This window comes from Tachysurus fulvidraco, chromosome 3, assembly GCF_022655615.1.
Source record: "Tachysurus fulvidraco isolate hzauxx_2018 chromosome 3, HZAU_PFXX_2.0, whole genome shotgun sequence".
NCBI lineage: Eukaryota > Metazoa > Chordata > Actinopteri > Siluriformes > Bagridae > Tachysurus > Tachysurus fulvidraco.
The window spans coordinates 20,884,387-20,901,867 of NC_062520.1; the positions used below are offsets into that span (position 1 = coordinate 20,884,387).

At 37.1% G+C, this 17,481-nt stretch overlaps 1 protein-coding gene across 3 annotated transcripts in view; it reads left to right on the forward strand.

Annotated features, from left to right (window-relative positions):
• Positions 1-17,481, forward strand: part of npr1b (natriuretic peptide receptor 1b) — a 42,729-nt gene that overhangs the window by 21,531 nt on the left and 3,717 nt on the right. For all 3 annotated transcript variants that reach the window (XM_047811372.1, XM_027149158.2, XM_047811371.1), the window contains exons 7-19: positions 4,045-4,139; positions 7,713-7,848; positions 8,074-8,158; positions 8,313-8,433; positions 8,546-8,620; positions 8,714-8,791; positions 9,113-9,217; positions 10,180-10,251; positions 10,369-10,528; positions 11,285-11,440; positions 16,172-16,340; positions 16,591-16,737; positions 17,142-17,265. In XM_047811372.1, the coding sequence (XP_047667328.1) occupies positions 4,045-4,139; positions 7,713-7,848; positions 8,074-8,158; positions 8,313-8,433; positions 8,546-8,620; positions 8,714-8,791; positions 9,113-9,217; positions 10,180-10,251; positions 10,369-10,528; positions 11,285-11,440; positions 16,172-16,340; positions 16,591-16,737; positions 17,142-17,265 (1,523 nt within the window). The remainder of the gene's footprint in view (positions 1-4,044; positions 4,140-7,712; positions 7,849-8,073; positions 8,159-8,312; positions 8,434-8,545; positions 8,621-8,713; positions 8,792-9,112; positions 9,218-10,179; positions 10,252-10,368; positions 10,529-11,284; positions 11,441-16,171; positions 16,341-16,590; positions 16,738-17,141; positions 17,266-17,481) is intronic.

A 17,481-nucleotide genomic window follows, 5' to 3' on the forward strand; every position in this document is an offset into this window, starting at 1 on the left:
TAAGATTTTGAATATTTAATTTATTAAGATTAATGTATTTAATTGTTCTTTGAGCAGTATAGTATCCACAGACAATAGCAAAACAACAATAAAAATAGTGCATAATTATTTTATATATATTATTATTATATATATTTTACTACAGGTATTAATGAGAAGTCCTCAAAATAAAACAAATATTTCACATATTGCCTAATATCAAGTATTAACAGATATTCTTACAAAACTGTAGTGAAATCTTATGTCTAACAGTTTGTATTGTTATCAATTGCATGAGAGAGCCACCTTTTTCACTCTTCCTTCTTCTTATAAAAAGCCACAATAATACAACAGAGATAAAGAATTTTTTTTGAGGAGGTACCTACAGGAGTGAGGAAGTGATACAACACCTTTTATCTTTTCTTTCATCTATTTTTTTTTCTTGTTGCAAAAGCCAAGCCAAGTAATTTAGGTACAAGTAATCAGATGCATATATCACCATCAGATCTGTATATTCTTTCTGATAGTTATGCTTTCTATTCAGACATGTTTAATAAAACACAGAGAGGAAATTACATCTTCTGATGTTACATACAGAAAAGATGAAATAGATAGCTTTATTGTTGGTTATTGTTTGTATTTCTCATCTGTGCTTTAAATGAGGCTCAGTAATTTACCAGATAACCATGCAGGTCACAACTCACAACAGTCGAGCTCTGTATGTTTGCCATATTTAGAGCAAAATGTCTATTAAGACTAATATTAAATACATTATTATGATGGTTTAAAATGCAGTAAAATTTTTGTAAGAGACTCTGAAACGGAGAGACATTGGTTATCCTGAGAACTGAATCTTTTTCATTCTTTTAAAGCATAAACATATGAATTTAATTAAAGGGAGTGATAAGTGTGGCAGATGAGTGCTTGCTCAGCTTAACCTTCAATCACACTAAATTAACAAAGCATTGCCATTATTATGTTAATTCAATAACTAGAAAACAGATATTTGCATTATATTAGACTTAGATTCTGTGTTTTATTTTATGTTTGATTTCATGTTCTATTAATTATTGCCAAAATATTCTTTTTTGCTTTTTATATTAAATCCTATTACTTTAAAACCAGTGTAAGCAGGCATATTCTAAGCCTGATTTTTTTGGTCTTTATGGAAAATGCTTGTGTTTAAAGAAGGGTGCAGGTTGAAAAATCAAGTCTCTTTATTTTCATTTTAAGAAACATGTAACACAATTTAGAAACATGAACTACAGTACATGCAAATGCTTTTTTCAATGTGACATTGAGTATTATATCAAACTGTGGAAATTCCTAGACCTCACTTTGAGAACTACTACTACTATGTGAACCAAAACAAAACATTTTTAAATTATTTTTGTAAGGAATTACTGAATTAATGCCGATGTACACTGTTGGACACCAGACCACTGAGAATCTAAAACATGTAACATAATTCAATCAACATTGATTTGGACATTTTGAAGTGATGACCTGTGTCAATAACAAACAAACACTAACTAATGAGATATGCTTCATAAAGACATATAAAGCTGCAAAAAAGCCAAGTGGGTGGCCATGCACTGGATAAGCTTGATATAGTACATAATTTAACTGTAAGATGTATTTTATGATGTTTTTTTGCATCACTATTAATTATGTCCTGAATTACTAATATGATTTATGGATAAATAAACGTGTGTGTGTGTGTGTGTGTGTGTGTGTGTGTGTGTCTGTGTGTGTGTGTGTGTGTCTGTGTGTGTCTGTGTCTGTGTGTGTCTGTGTGTGTCTGTGTGTGTCTGTGTGTGTCTGTGTGTGTCTGTGTGTGTCTGTGTGTGTCTGTGTGTGTCTGTGTGTGTCTGTGTGTGTCTGTGTCTGTGTCTGTGTCTGTGTCTGTGTCTGTGTCTGTGTCTGTGTCTGTGTCTGTCTGTGTCTGTCTGTGTCTGTGTGTGTCTGTGTGTGTCTGTGTGTGTCTGTGTGTGTCTGTGTGTGTCTGTGTGTGTCTGTGTGTGTCTGTGTGTGTCTGTGTGTCTGTGTGTGTCTGTGTGTCTGTGTGTGTCTGTGTGTCTGTGTCTTTAAAAGTATCCACTAACCTGTGTCTATGATATTTGCATTCTGATGGATGACTAAGCAAGTCTTTACTGGCAAAGGTTACAAATGAAAAGAAAAGCTTCCCACCTTAGGTAGCAGCAGCACCTGCATCATAAAGCTGCACTAAAATACAATTGAGGGGCAATTTGCCTTTCCCATGATATCTGGATGTTAATAGAACATCTGTTTATTTTCAATTAATTAGGTATTCCAATATGGTTATGAAAGAAATGTGACTATAGCCTGCAGCAATCCAAAATATAAGGCAAAATTAACTGAACGGATTAAGAAAAATACAATAACTTGAAATGTACAAAAAATGTACAAAATCACTTCGGCAGATTCAGTGGGGTTTGGAGGTCATTTATATAAGCAACTGGTGAAACATGCAATATTTGTCACAATGCGATAAATACAGGCAAATTACTCTTTAATCTTTATTATTTTTTGTGAGCAAATCTTTTACACTCAACTGTACATCTGTACTCTATACTATTGTTTATATGATCAGCAGACAGGTAGATCTGGTTAATTCTTTTTGGTATATTAAAGTAATTATTAGACATATCATTTAATAATATTAATATTGTTAAATAATATGGAACTTGATATCCACATTATGGTATACATGTGACCAGTGCAGGTGGTAACGATACAGAGCACCCATTCCCTTCCCCCACCCCTGGGTTTAGACATGACTGCACCAGTGGATTTTATCACAATTTTAGCACAGGCATTAACCAGCAGATTATGCAACAACACAGCCCCATGTTAACAAAATGTGCCCCCCCTTCAACGATTATCCCTTTGTTATTTTACTCATTATTCATTTCATACTGTGCTACATGCAATGTTCACCAATTACCAGAGAAGGATATGTTAGAGGGTGAGGATATTTGTGCATAGTACACCAAATAAAAATATCTTAGTCCACATCTCCTGAAACTTGTTCGTGTTTTTTGGCACTTTTTGGTCTTGCCCTTCTTTCTGTCATTCATTTTTTTCCCTTTCCTCTATGGCTTTGACATTTGCAAGTCGATAATGGTTAAGCTCCTCATGTCTGTTTAAATGTCAGTACTGGCTTCCCCTGAGCATCTGTCTTCTGCCTGTTCCTCTTACAACTTAATAGTGCCAAGGCCAATCGAGCAAGAAATGAGAGGTCTGCAAAATGGCTTCTTCATATGGCTTAGTATTTCATGTACAGCATGCAAAGATTGCACTATGAGGGCACATTGTTATATTTAATAATATAAATATTAAACTAATATAACTATACTTTGGTGTGTGCACACAAACACATGTGCAGTGGACTAACTTAAAAAACAAAACAAAACGTGTAATCCTAAGATGGTTTTTAATAATTTAAATATTGGTCCCTATGCACTAAACTGAGAGAGCTCAATAATGAAGAGAAATTTTTGGTCTCAGGTGTCTTACTTGATAAATGCAACGTATGAAATAATGAATTTATTTCTGTATTAAAATTAAATTTAAAACTGTAAAATTACGTTAGGGTTCAAAAGAAAGCTTTATAAATATACATGTATTAGCTATTGGATAATGAACTTGTGTCCTTGCACTACCTATAGTTAGCTGGTTAGTTAACTGCTAGTAAAGTAGTATATGACTAAAATCTAGCTATCTAAATGATTTAGTTAGCTGTCAGTAGACATGTCTGTTCCCAAAACATTACATGTTTACATTACATTACATTAGATGCTTAGTGGTCCAAAGCTATGGAACGTAATTTATGATTTTGCAAATTGTGATGTGTACCATCAATAAAATCAAATATAGAATGTGATTTTAATAGCAATGCAACCCATTTCAGAGCTTGTTTTTTGCTTTACTTTGAGGCAAATTAAAATCAAAGTCAGCTTAAAGCCAGTTCAGTTGTAAGTTGTGTAAATACAGTCTAGGTGTTATAAGTTAATAACTGTCCTTGCACTCTGGTGTCTGCAGGTGTGACAGGACTGGTGCAGATTGATGATAAAGGAGACAGAGAGACTGACTTTGCTTTATGGGACATGACTGATACCAACTCCGGCATTTTTGAGGTAGAGGCCACCCCACCCCCTGACCAACTTCACATTGTGTGTGTGTGTGTGTGTGTGTGTGTGTGTGTGTGTGTGTGTGTGTGTGTGTGTGTGTGTGTGTGTGTGTGTGAGAGAGTATGAGTTATGATTATTAAAATAATCCTACAAGTATATTTATTGAATACTTCACACCTCACACTGGTGGATCGTGAACAGGTTGTAAGTACTTCTTCAAAATGCCAAAAGAAGAAACAATAGCAAGAGACAAAAATTTGAGAGTAGGTGATTTATCAAAAACTGCATTTAAACTCAAACAAGCTGGACATCAGCTGATCAAATTTTAAGACCATAGCTTTATAAAAGTTAAAATCTATGCAAAAATATGGCTTTAATGTCATTGTCCTTCAGACAGTCACACTGTCATGATGATGGCAAATGCAAAAAGGCCTTCTGTTTTTTAACATGGCAGGATTGTTGAGCTGCACAAGAATTACATTACTGATGCTGACTGCAGCCCAATAATTGTATGACGCCATTTGCGAATAGCTTAAAGAACAAAAAACATCTTTGACAGCCACGTCTCCTCTCACACCACAAACTTGCCCGTTTGGAATTTGCATTGATAGATTGAAGAGAGTTATATTCTTGTTCGAGAAAAATGTAACCTGGATGGTCCTAATGGGTTTCAATGATACTAGACAAGGAGATCAAACAGGAGATGTTTGGAAGGGGCTCCATCATGATCTGGGGTGCTGTTTCCTTCAGTGGAAAAATGGATGTGCAGGGGCGTCAAACAGCGGCTGGCTATGTAGACATGCTGCAGCAGGCATCCCTCTTAACCAAGAGCCCTCGTCTTTGTGGCAACGACTGGGTCTTTCAACAGGACAACACTGCAATTCACAATGCCTGTCTGAAGAAGGACTTCTTCCAGGACAATAACATTGCACTTCTGGACCATCCTGCATGATCCCCTGATTTAATCCCCTTGAGAATGTTTAGGGATGGATGGAAAGGGAAGTTTACAAAAAAAGATGTACGTTCCAGACTGTGGATGCCCTTTGTGAAGCCATTTTCACCACATGGAGCAATGTTCCCAACAGCATCCTGGAAACAGTTGCATCAAGCATGCCGAAACTAGCGTATGAAGTTATCAACAAGAACGGTGGGGCTACTCACTACTGAGTCCTTTTTTGACACATTTAGTTCTGATGAATAGCCTGTTTGAGTTTAAAAGCAGTTTTCAAAAAATTCAATAAATTGCTTCTTTTTCTTCTTTTGACATTTAGAAGCAGTACTTACAACCCTGGGTCTTAAGATTTTGTTCAGGAGTGAATATATACATATAAATCAGAACTGTGTATATATATACTGTATACATACATACATAACCCTGTAAAAGTATTCAGACCCCTGATTAATTATTTCAAATTATTAAATTGTAAAGGGTATGCTGACATTTCATTCTGATGGATATATTATTTGAAAACACTAGAACTAAAAATTAATTATTTGATGGTGATTGTAATGACCCATTTGCACGCTTTAATGAGAACTCGTGGTACAACAGGCTTGGGTCAGAATCAGCAAACACAACAATGTAGGTGAGGCAGAAATCAGAATCAATAACACGGGCAGAAGATCAGGGCAGGCGGCAGACAATCGTAAAACAGAACAGAGTCAAAAACCAGGAAGACACAGAAAACCAAACGCTCAGACCAACAGCGGAAGTCTTCCCACTGGGCTAAACTTCAAGTCCAAGTTTTATAGGAAATGGTTAATTGGCTGCAGGAGCGGGAATTATGGGAGGTGTAGTCCGGAAGCCGTTAGTACTCAGGCGAAGGTTCCCTCTGGTGGCGATCGGGGGGCGAGGCAGGTGCTTCAGTCATGACAGAGACATTGTGTTTTTGTTAGGAAATATTTTTAGGAAAAATAAAAAACTTAAGTATCTTGCTTGGGTAATTATATCAACCTCCACGCATTAATATTTGGCCGAGCCACCTTTTGTTGTAATTACTGCTTTAAGTCTTTTGGGAAACATATGTACCAGCTTTGCACACAGTGATGAAGGGATTTTGGCCCATTCTTTTTAGCAGATTTTCCCCAGGTTGTTCTCATTGGTGGGTTAAACCTGTGTCCTGCAATTTTCAAATAGTGCCTCAGATCCTCAGTAGAATTGATATCAGGACTTTGACCGAGCCACTGTAGGTCATTTATCTTATTGTTTGTAAGCCACTTTAATGTCGCTTTGGCCTTGTGCTTTGAACCTTTGTCCTGCTGAAAGTTGGATTTCCTCCCAAGCTTCAGTTCCCAAGCTGAAGCAGGTTCTTGTATAGGTCGTAGCATTTCTCTGTATTTTGCTTCATCCATTCTTTCTTCAATTCTAACAAGATCCCCAGTCCCTGCTGATGAGAAGCATCACCACAGCATGATGCTGCCACCACCTACTTCATTGTAGAGATGGCGTGTCTTGAGGCATAAGAAGTGGTAGGTTTGCACTACGCATAGCGCTTGGAGTTATGGCCAAAAAGCACTATCTTGGTCTCTATCTTTGAGTAACTGCAGTGCTCTTGATATTGTATGATTGACTTGTGCACCATTTTTCAGCTTGTAGATGCTAAACTTTTTAACTCCTTCAAAGTGATCGAGTGACTCTGTGTGGCTTCTATGACAAGTCTCCTTTTTGTTCAAATGTTAAGTTTTGAGGGACAGTTGACCTTCCACTTGCTAATTATTGATTCAACTGTGCTGACTGGGATATCCAAATATTTGGATATTAATTTGTACCCTTTTCCTATTGTATAATTTTTTATTATTTTATCTCTAACATCTGTGGAATGCTCTTTGACATCACGTGAAAATCAAAAATTTTCACAACATTGACATGTGACATACTGTATCAAAACACTCAGCACAAAGAGGGGAACTGTCTCAGGGATATGCGGATCACGTCACATGCTCATGTCCACTCGTCTCCAAAAGTATTGGCACCCTAGTGGTCCAGTAGCTTTCACAATCTTTCTGTCCACTCACCTCCAAAAAGCGCTGACCTTTGCGAATGCTTGCACCGTCAAAGCCAACATCAAAGTTTGTCCCGACGAACTTTACAAATCTAGTTGATTTTGAGTTTCAGTGTTTTCAAATAAAATACCCATCAGAATTTATTGTCATTGCACAGGATACAAACAAAATTAAGTGATTAAGCAGATTTATGTGATCTGCTGTGGTGACCTGAAAAACAGGGAACAGCTGAAAGAAGTGTTTGGGATATCTAGATGTTGAGCAAAAAGTTTTTAAGATTATAATTCTGTAGAATATGTAACCAAGCAATTAAGAAAAAGTAATTATTTTCTTTTAAATGTATTCTAGTTGAATTGCTAGTACCTAGCTTTATTGGCCTTTTGTGAATTAAGTAATAAGTAAGTGAAGTAAATTCAAATAGCTAAAATAATTTAATATAAAAATAGATGTTTAAAAGATTAGTATATTTTCTAAATGAATTTGTTGTTTATAAGCTTGGTATGGCTCATTTGACAATACCTGTAGCATGTCTTCAGCTCTCTTTTTATTATTTAATTCCATTTGGTTCTTGCCTAGATTGTTGCTGTGTATAATGGCACAAGGAAACTGATGGAGACACTACCTGGCATGGCCTTCCACTGGCCAGGAGGCAATGTTCCCCCTGACATGCCTTTCTGTGGTTTCAAGAATGATAAGCCTGTTTGCACTGCACGTGAGTAATGCACTTTTCCCAGCTATATGTAGCATTTACTGATGGTGATGGTGAGTCTTTTCATTACATTGTCAGAATTCATTAATTTTCCTCCTTAGTGTACATCATTATCAGATTTGTGCTTAGCTAACATATCTTTTACATTCTTTAGAGTTCAATTTATTTTAATAATTTAATTTAATATTAATTTATTAAGTAAAGTTTTTCTCACACTTGTTTTTTCAGGAACCATCTCAATGCACCAGATGGTGTCAATTTGCGTGTTCTTCATCCTTGTCATCATCTTTACTGTTACTGTCTTTATATATAGGTAAGTCAATGTGTGATTAGGTGAGGGATATTACTGTACTCTGTACAGGCCCTTCTTCAGAAGGCTCTGTTAGTTTTTTTAACTTAGCTCAAAACATATAATTTTATGGATTTCATACTAAGTTTCTTTACCAGTTTCTCTCTGTCTCATACAGGAAGCTGAAATTGGAGAAGGAGTTGGCTGCTCAGCTCTGGCGGATCTTCTGGGAGGATTTGCACATGAGTAATCTGGAGAAAGTGCTGCACAGTGCAGGCAGCAAACTGACCCTCTCCCTTGTGAGTGATTAGAGGTTTTTCATTAAACCACTTAAGGTTGTAAGTTTGTCTGTAAGGTTCTCTCTTTCTTGCTCTCTCCTGTCCCCCAAACCCACCCCACCCCACCTCATAGCGAGGCTCAAACTATGGCTCTCTTCCAACTGCTGATGGCAACGTCCAGATGTTTGCTAAGACTGCCTACTTTAAGGTATATACTCAATACATGAATATTGTTTCAGTACTCTGCTGTTGTTAAAGTTCACTCCACTGCTCATCCTCAACATGTTTGTTACATTTCCAGGGAAACATTGTGGCGATCAAATTTATCAACCGCAAACGCATCGAACTCACCAGAAAGGTGCTGTTTGAACTGAAGCATGTGAGTGGAGAAGGAGACATTTCTATGATGAGTAGTCTCTTAGAGAAAAAGGTTCCTCAGTGGTTCTTTTTGATAAGTCCGTGTTTCTACATGGGTTAGACTTCTCTAAATAATAGGTTCTCAGGTTTACATAGAAACCTTAAGTGCTTATACAAGTGTTATACAAGTGTAACAGTGGTGTTTATTCATATATTTTGTAGGTGCATTTTATTAAAAATAAGTAAAGAAACAAACAACAAAAAACAACATTAATAATAATAATAATAATAATAAACTTTTCTCAAATTTTCTTTCATTCTGTCTCTCTTTGTTGTTCTTCAGATGCGGGATGTGCAGAATGATCATATAACTCGCTTTATTGGGGCATGCATTGATCCTCCCAACATCTGCATAGTTACAGAGTACTGTTTGCGAGGCAGTCTGCAGGTACAGGGTTGTGGTGCATTTTCTACAGTAACTTCTCCCAGATAAAAGTAATCAGACCCCAGTTTAAGATTATGGGGTTTTTAGTCAAGTATGTCTACATTTTGTATTTATGTTTTTTTATTGCCATTCTCCATTTGAAGAATTAGCCCATATAAATGTTCCCAATAAAACTCCCAGAGTGCTTACATATAAATGAACTCTGAAGCAGATAGAAGAAAAAAATTGCTTTAGTTTTATCACAGATACAACTAGTTATGTCACCCAGTTTCTCTGCATATATCAATTCATCACTGGGCCCCACATTTGCACATACATTTAAGTTGTCAAGAAGCTTTTATTGTTATTTCAAACATATATATAGTGAAATGAGACAATGTTTCTTCAGGACCATGGTGCATGGTACATGGTAGAACAAAGACAGAGCTACTGTAAGGACTTAAATAAGTTAGTCCTAGCCACATAAATGTGGAACCTGGTGCAAACGGTGCAATACAAAAGACAAAGCAAGACACAACAAACAATACAAGACATTACACAAAAGCAGAGCCGACCAGTGTACTGTAAATTCACTCCTAGGAACTCATTTAAAGTCATTCTAATTACTGATATATTTTTGGGAGGTGTTCATTTACAGGAATCCTGTATATGTATAATATTGGCCAATTTTAAAGCATAAATAAAACACTGGCTGGATTAGTGAAGAAGGTTTTCATAGTCTATTCCATAGTCCTCTATAGTCCTCAGTAATTTACAGAATCTTTATTGAATTGACTATAAAATACCTGTTCTCCCTGAATGAACAGGATGCTTTATATCATTCCATTAGTGAAGAGCTCAGATCTGATTCATTTGTCCAGGCAGATAAATACAGTACAGTCAAATACATTTTCATATGGACATCTGCTGAAGTTAATAGCCTCTGTTTACAAAGTCATACTTGCCATATGTTTGTTTGTGTTTAGGACATTCTGGAGAACGAAAGCATTACACTCGACTGGATGTTTAAATATTCTCTGATCAATGACATTGTAAAGGTACATTTAAATAAATAAATAAATAAATAAATAAATAAATAAATAAATAGATGTAGTGTAGACTGCACTTCATTCTCCTTCTGTAGGGCTCAGCAAGCTTCCCTTTTTTCTTTATAGGGAATGGCCTTCCTTCATAACAGTGTGATTGTATCCCATGGTAATTTGAAGTCCTCTAACTGTGTGGTGGATAACCGTTTTGTGCTGAAAATTACTGATTATGGGCTATCAAGCTTTAGGACAGAATCCAACAGCGAGGATGCTCACTGCTACTATGCACGTAAGTGAGAAGAATTTCATGAATATTTATTTTATTTTCATATAGAATTGTAGGTTTAAATTTACATTTTATTGTTGCAATTGTATATAGAGTTTGTCTATCATAAAAATCTTTAATTGTGTTGTCCATTTTATCTTCACACTAATGTTGATGTAGAGAGGAGTGAATTTTGGGTCTAACAAGGGGTGCATAGACCAGCAGCTAAACCATCATTATACACACAGAAGTGTAAAATAATATATTTGTTTATACTGATTAAAAATGTCTAATATATCAATATCAATATTATCAATGCCTACTGGCCGAGTGAGAGACAAGACTGGTGTTGCCTGGCTGGCAGTTAAGGAATATTCATTTTTGCATTTTTAATTTATTAATTGATGGAGATTATTGTTAATTCATTTTTGTCTCTCATATTATTCATATGAAATGGGCAAAATTAAGCAAGGTATAAAACATAACAGCAAATGCTGTAATAAAAACCATTAATGTTGGTAATTAATAATAAAAAAAAACATTAATAATAAGTAATTATTTGATTATTTCAAACAATGATCATTTTTCTTCATTAAATAATAGCATTTTTAAAATCAATTTATTATTAGTCATGGATTATGGGGAGCATCTACCATACAACTCCCTGTAAATTAGCTGTTATTGTGTTATACAGTGCTCTGGTATGTATTTCATATCATGTCAATTGTGGGAAATTTTAACAGCAGCAGTGTGATCTGTTTGTGTCCATTATTGGTGTAGGAAAGTTGTGGATGGCTCCGGAGCTGTTAAGGATGGGCAGCCCTCCTGCAGGTGGCACACAGAAAGGAGATGTCTACAGCTTCGGCATCATCCTGCAGGAGGTGGCACTGCGCAAAGGCATCTTCTACATAGAGGAAGAGACACTCAGCCCTAAAGGTAAGTCAAACAATCCACATAGACCCTAAATCCTAAGTGTTAACCACATATAGTGGAATCCAAATGTCTGAATTGTTTAAAAAATGGAAATAAATGTCTCAGGTTATGTATTTTACCTGGTTCCGTGAGAAGGGAATAAGACACTGTATCATGGCTTGACACTATGGGGAATGCCCAAGCAGAACTGGTGTCTGAAGCGTATGTGTACACACACCAATTTTATCGGATGAAAATGGGGTCAGGTGACATAGGAGCACACATCAGCAGGACCATAAAAGGGCATCTACATGACATATCCACAGATTTTAATTGTCTTATGGAAGATGCCAGGCATATCCAACATGTGGCAAATGATGCAGCATCTTGTTCCCTTCTGAGGGAACTGTACAGTACATACATAAACTGGGATGTTCTCTTTTGAGGGAACTTCAACACTGTGGCAATGTCAATACCAATGCCACCAAACAAGGGAAAATACTTGTTCCACAGGGCTATTTGAATTGGCATAGATGGCAGCTGGGTGCAGGCGGACCAAGATCAGACCCACAGGACTTGAACATGGGTATTAAGGGCACCTTCAGAAGTTAGCCTGGTATGGTGCCAGAATAGCTTGGCCAAAGCAGGAGCCAGGCAGGAGGAGGCTACCAAAAGGGCCTGTACTTTTTAGGGAGGTTTCGTTCAATATGAAAGCCATTTTCAGGATCAGAAACTTCTCAGAGGCTGATGGCAAGGGCTCAGAGGGGCATTGTAATAACCTCTCCAGGACCACAGAGAGCTCTGTGAGTCTTGAGGGTCAGAGAGAGAAAAAGAGTCAGAGGGACTAAGAGACTTGAGGGTGCCCCTACATGTAGACACCAAGGATAGGCTTATGGCTAGCGTAAAAATCTGCTACATACACCTTGAAGTTGGTTAACCCCACGGAGAGGTGCTCCTGAAGGAACTCAAGCAGCTACACAATGAGCCACTCCCCGGGTCTAAGTCACCCCCAGAAGCGAACCCGAAAAATGCCCTGTGTTTGAACCACAATGTAATGTATGCATCCTCTTGATCTATCATGACAAACACAGTTCTCTGATATGATTTGTGACACATTGAGTTTGAGCATCAGCATTTTGAATCTATGCATCCTCAAAATATGGCAGATCTAAAATTGGATACAGCCCTTTTGTCCTTCTTGGAATGTATCGGCTGTAAAAGCCTGACTCTCTCTTAGAGGGATAAACATATTCTAAAGCCCCTTGTTTAAGAAAGAGAGAGGTTCCTGCTGCAGAAATGGGTTTTGTTTGGTGCGCATCAGTGTGAAAAACACCTCTGAAATGGTTGTGCCTGCCGAGTCTCTTGATATGACAAAGGAATGGCTTGCATTAGATTGAGCCATAGATGGCTCCCTGTGACAACCATGGCAGCCATAGAATGGTCAACAGTACCAGCCGTCTGCTTGGTGGCATGGAGGGCAATGTCTATGGCCTGTTGGGGATCCACCACTGCATCGGGGTCCAATCTCTCACCCTTATCCAGTTCCGTCAGCAGGTACAGCCTGGTAGGTCTGCAAACTTGCAATGGTGTGCAGAGAGGCACTGACTTGAGAAGTAGCATTGCATAGGCTAGTGGGCATAGTGGGTTCTATTCATGATGACACTGATGAGAGAGAGAATGACTCACAAGTGTACCACCCTGGTGGTGCCCCATACTCAGGCTTGTGCAGGCCCACAACTGATAAGTAAATAGACACAGCTGGGGTGGGAGTGTTGATGAGCAGAGTATAGGTTCTTACATATAAATTTAATGACCATGTGACTACCTCATTCAGCTTCTCAAATGAAACAAACCTCAACCCACAATTTGTTGCTGACATAAGCTCCTTAGAGAGACAATGTTAAGTCTCTGTTTGGCTTGAAAGAAATCACAAAGCGAGTTCCTGTGTCCAAAGTGCAGCCTTCAGAGTAGGAGGATATAGCAAGTAAAAACGGGAATCTAAATTGTGCGCTCTGCTTCTACCAACTATAATAGCAAACCCCATGATCAAATCTGATCAAAGATGGGTAGACATGAAGCCAGGGCGATTATTTTTTGAAAATAAAGCTGGCAAGTATGAGCAAACACATTTTAGTATTGTTTTTATCTATTCAGTTCCATTTCATTTTATATGTATAGTGCTTTTAACAGTGGACATTACCTCACATCAGCACATTAGTCATATCCACATTTACATAAAGTATATATGTAATTTACAGTATACATAAATAATGTTCTTTCTACCACTGTATTTATTCAAGTGGGAGTGTATCCAGGAGCGTTCAAGCAACTTTTAAGTCAGCATAATTTCATTATAGATTTAGCATTAGTCCCTTTTTGCTGTAGCCATCAAATGTTCAATGATGGAGACTTAAGTGCAAAACCAACTGCTGCAACAGCAGTTCAAAGCTGCAAAGTGCCAACAGATTTCCAGGGTGTACACGCAAAGCCGCAGCAGTAAGCACTACCAAGTAACAAAAACATTAGGTTACTTTCGTAACCCCGGTTCTCTGAAACATTGAGTGGAGAGATCCACCTATGGGAAGGGCATCCGTTCCTGACCTCTACAGATTGCACCATGTTTAAGAGAACCGTGGTTATGAAAGTAACCTAATGTTCTCTTTCATCATCTCGTGTTTGAAATCCACCTATGGGAGATAGACAACTCCCCGGTTGCCAAATACACTCACAGAGAGGCCCTGTAAGCCAGAGGACGGCCAACAAGGTGGTGCTCGGCACGTCACAAAGCAGCAGACATAACATACTGCACGGAGCAAAAAGCTCAGCCAAGGAGAAACACAACATGTGGCAACATGCATGTTAGAACCCCGCTGATGTCCACTTTTTCATTATTGGCTCAAACACAACAACATACTTGTCTTTCCTCAGATCACATTTCATTGCAATTGATGGTGGGTCACATTTTGACTGGGCAGTTAAGTTTAGTCAAGGTTAAGAGTTCTATCAGCTAGCACTGTAATCCACAGTACATAAGGAACAGTTGACTCCATCTTGACGTCAGATTTAAGATTATTCCTTTCTCTTAGATCTTCTGTGTCTAATACTGTATGTCTTTGTCTCTACTGCCAATGACATTTGAATAGGCTCTGGATGTTCCATTAATTGGAAACAGCTGCTTCCTTTCTATAAAGGGGGGTCATGATTTACTCAGAAACACAAGTACAGCATTAAAATATATTAGCCTTATATTTACCCCTTCATCACTATCCTACCATCTAATGATAGAGAGGGTGGATGTTGGTTTATTTCCTTTCTGCCTTACATTAATTGTTCATCAAGGTGCAGATTGTGCAAAAATGAATTATAATATAATACTTGATTAATCTTTGTGATATGACATGGTTACTCTGATGTAGCATCTAAGCAATGTGACTAAACGTAAAATATATAATCGAATTACTAAATGAAACATGTATAAAGATATTAAGCACTGAATAGTTATTATAATGGTTTATTTTTTATGTTTACTATAATGTCAGGTAATGTTTTGAGGTTTTCAGTTTTTTAAATAAAGTTTTAAAAAAGATTGGTCAGGTGTTGCAATATGAGCCCTCCATCTCTATATGTTGTTTTTAGATGTCTATCACATTTTTAGCACAATATATCCTGACATTTATCTTTTATTTCTGTCTTAAGGTACTGTAGATCCTGGGGAAAATTACATTACAAACTCACATACTGTATTCATTCATACAAGGGGCACTTTGAGTAGCCATTACACGTACTGGCATGTTTTATGAGGAAACTCAAACTGTGAAAGGAGGACCTACATGTACAGTAGGATGTTATGTTCAGTACTGCATGCCATAAACAACTAAAATGTTATTATGTTTATGTATTCTATTTGGCTATAGTGGTAATATTGCTGTTCTCTTTAAAGAGAAACACAGGGTTTAAGATCATCTGGGAGATGACATTATATGATAAAGTGTTTCAGAAAATATCTTGTTTCTAAAAATGTCATCGTGAAACTGAAAGGTCAAGATCCCTGTTACTGAAAGAAAACAGAGTATTAGGTTTAGTTGGCTGTGCTAAATCTTGCTTTTGGCTTTTTGCCCTACCTGATTTTGCCACTCTACTGATGCTATCAGGCTCAAAATTTATTGTTTTAACATACAACAAATTAACACTAAGACTCTGATATCCACATTCATGTATATATTTATTACCAGACATTAAATCATGTGTAAGGTGCTATTACAGAGGGAGCAAAGGAGCAAAACTAATGAGTGTTTGAAGCCATTGTTTCTGCATGAGCTCCTCATTACTCGCACATGAATTTGTTGTACCAAATTCCTCCATGAGGCTGAAAGCAACAATATATCAAATATCTAATCTAATATAACACCATTAAAAAATTGTGAGGACACAGAGAGCTGAATTTCAGTCTTTTAATGAAAAATCTAACAGTAACAATTCTGGCTATGAACACAGCAAGAAAAAGTTTGGTTTAAAGGATAGAAAATGGAATGAAAAATAATATTTAAAAAACTTTTAATTAATAAACACAATGTCAAGTCTTGGATTAAATTAAATATGAAAGCATAGCAAAATTTTCTCAAAGGGTTACTCTAACTCCACAAATTTTTCCTTCGCTCTCTCTCTCTCTCTCTCTCTCTCTCTCTCTCTCTCTCTCTCTCTCTCTCTCTCTCTCTCTCTCTCTCTCTCTCACTTTCTCTGTATGTATGTATACAGAAATAGTGGATCGTGTGGCTCTGGGTGAATGGCCATACCTGAGGCCAGCTATTAACACACAGGTGCACAGTGAGGAGTTGGGGCTCTTGATGCTGCGTTGCTGGGCGGAGGAGCCTGCAGAGAGGCCAGAGTTCAGCCACATTAAAGTATTTCTGCACAAACAGAACAGGTGCTGATCTCATTTGTATATAGATACGCTATTCATTTCACCAACCTAAGCTCAGAATCATCTTTCAACCTCCAAAAAACACTTTGTGGTCTACTCACTTGTTGCCATTCCAATGCCATATAAGTTATTGTTCTATATGTTCTCACCTGAAAGAATTTTAGAATGCTTTAATTTTATTATTCACATGATAAAATTATTTTAAGTTATTCAAACTTGACTATCTTCACTGTTGTTTTCTTCTTTGTTTCAGGGAACACAGCAGAGATATCCTAGATAATCTTCTGTCTCGGATGGAGCAGTACGCTAATAATCTGGAGGAGCTGGTGGAGGAGAGAACGCAGGCTTACCTGGAAGAGAAACGCAAGGCAGAAGCCCTACTCTACCAGATACTGCCCCAGTTAGTCATCACCACAGATATCATATATAAACATAGCACAACCTGATTTTGCCTTTTTATCATTGACTAGACATATACATATATTAATAATATTGCTTTGCAACTTATTGAACTAACATGGTTAAATTGCATCATATCACTTAAAATATTTAGTGTGCTCTGTTAAATATGCTGAAATGCTAAAATACCACCAGTTTAAAACTCTCTGCCCTTTGTCTTGGAAATGCATTACACTAAATATTTATTCTTATGGTTGTCATTTATTAAAAGAACTGTATACAATAAATGACAATTTAACCTTTGCACACAATATGTATATATGTGTGGGTGTGATGTTTCATATGCTGTGGTACAAACATTTGTGTTTGATGATCCTTATGTATAAAATTTCATTTTGTTTCTAGCTCAGTAGCAGAGCAGTTGAAGAAAGGGGAGACTGTACAGGCTGAGGCTTTTGACTCAGTCACCATCTACTTCAGTGATATTGTGGGTTTTACTACCCTGTCTGCTGAAAGCACACCACTGCAGGTATACAACACACACTGAAGTTGCATTCATCCTTATGTCATATGTATATTGTTTCATTCCCACAATAGTACTTTAAGTATTTATCTCTTTTAGTTTTTTTTTGTAGTTTTATTATTAGTCTTTATAGATCCACAATAGAGGTGAATATGAGAATGACTAATCATAATGTATAAGATTTGGAATAATATATAGTCTATGTTATGCCACTTGTATTCT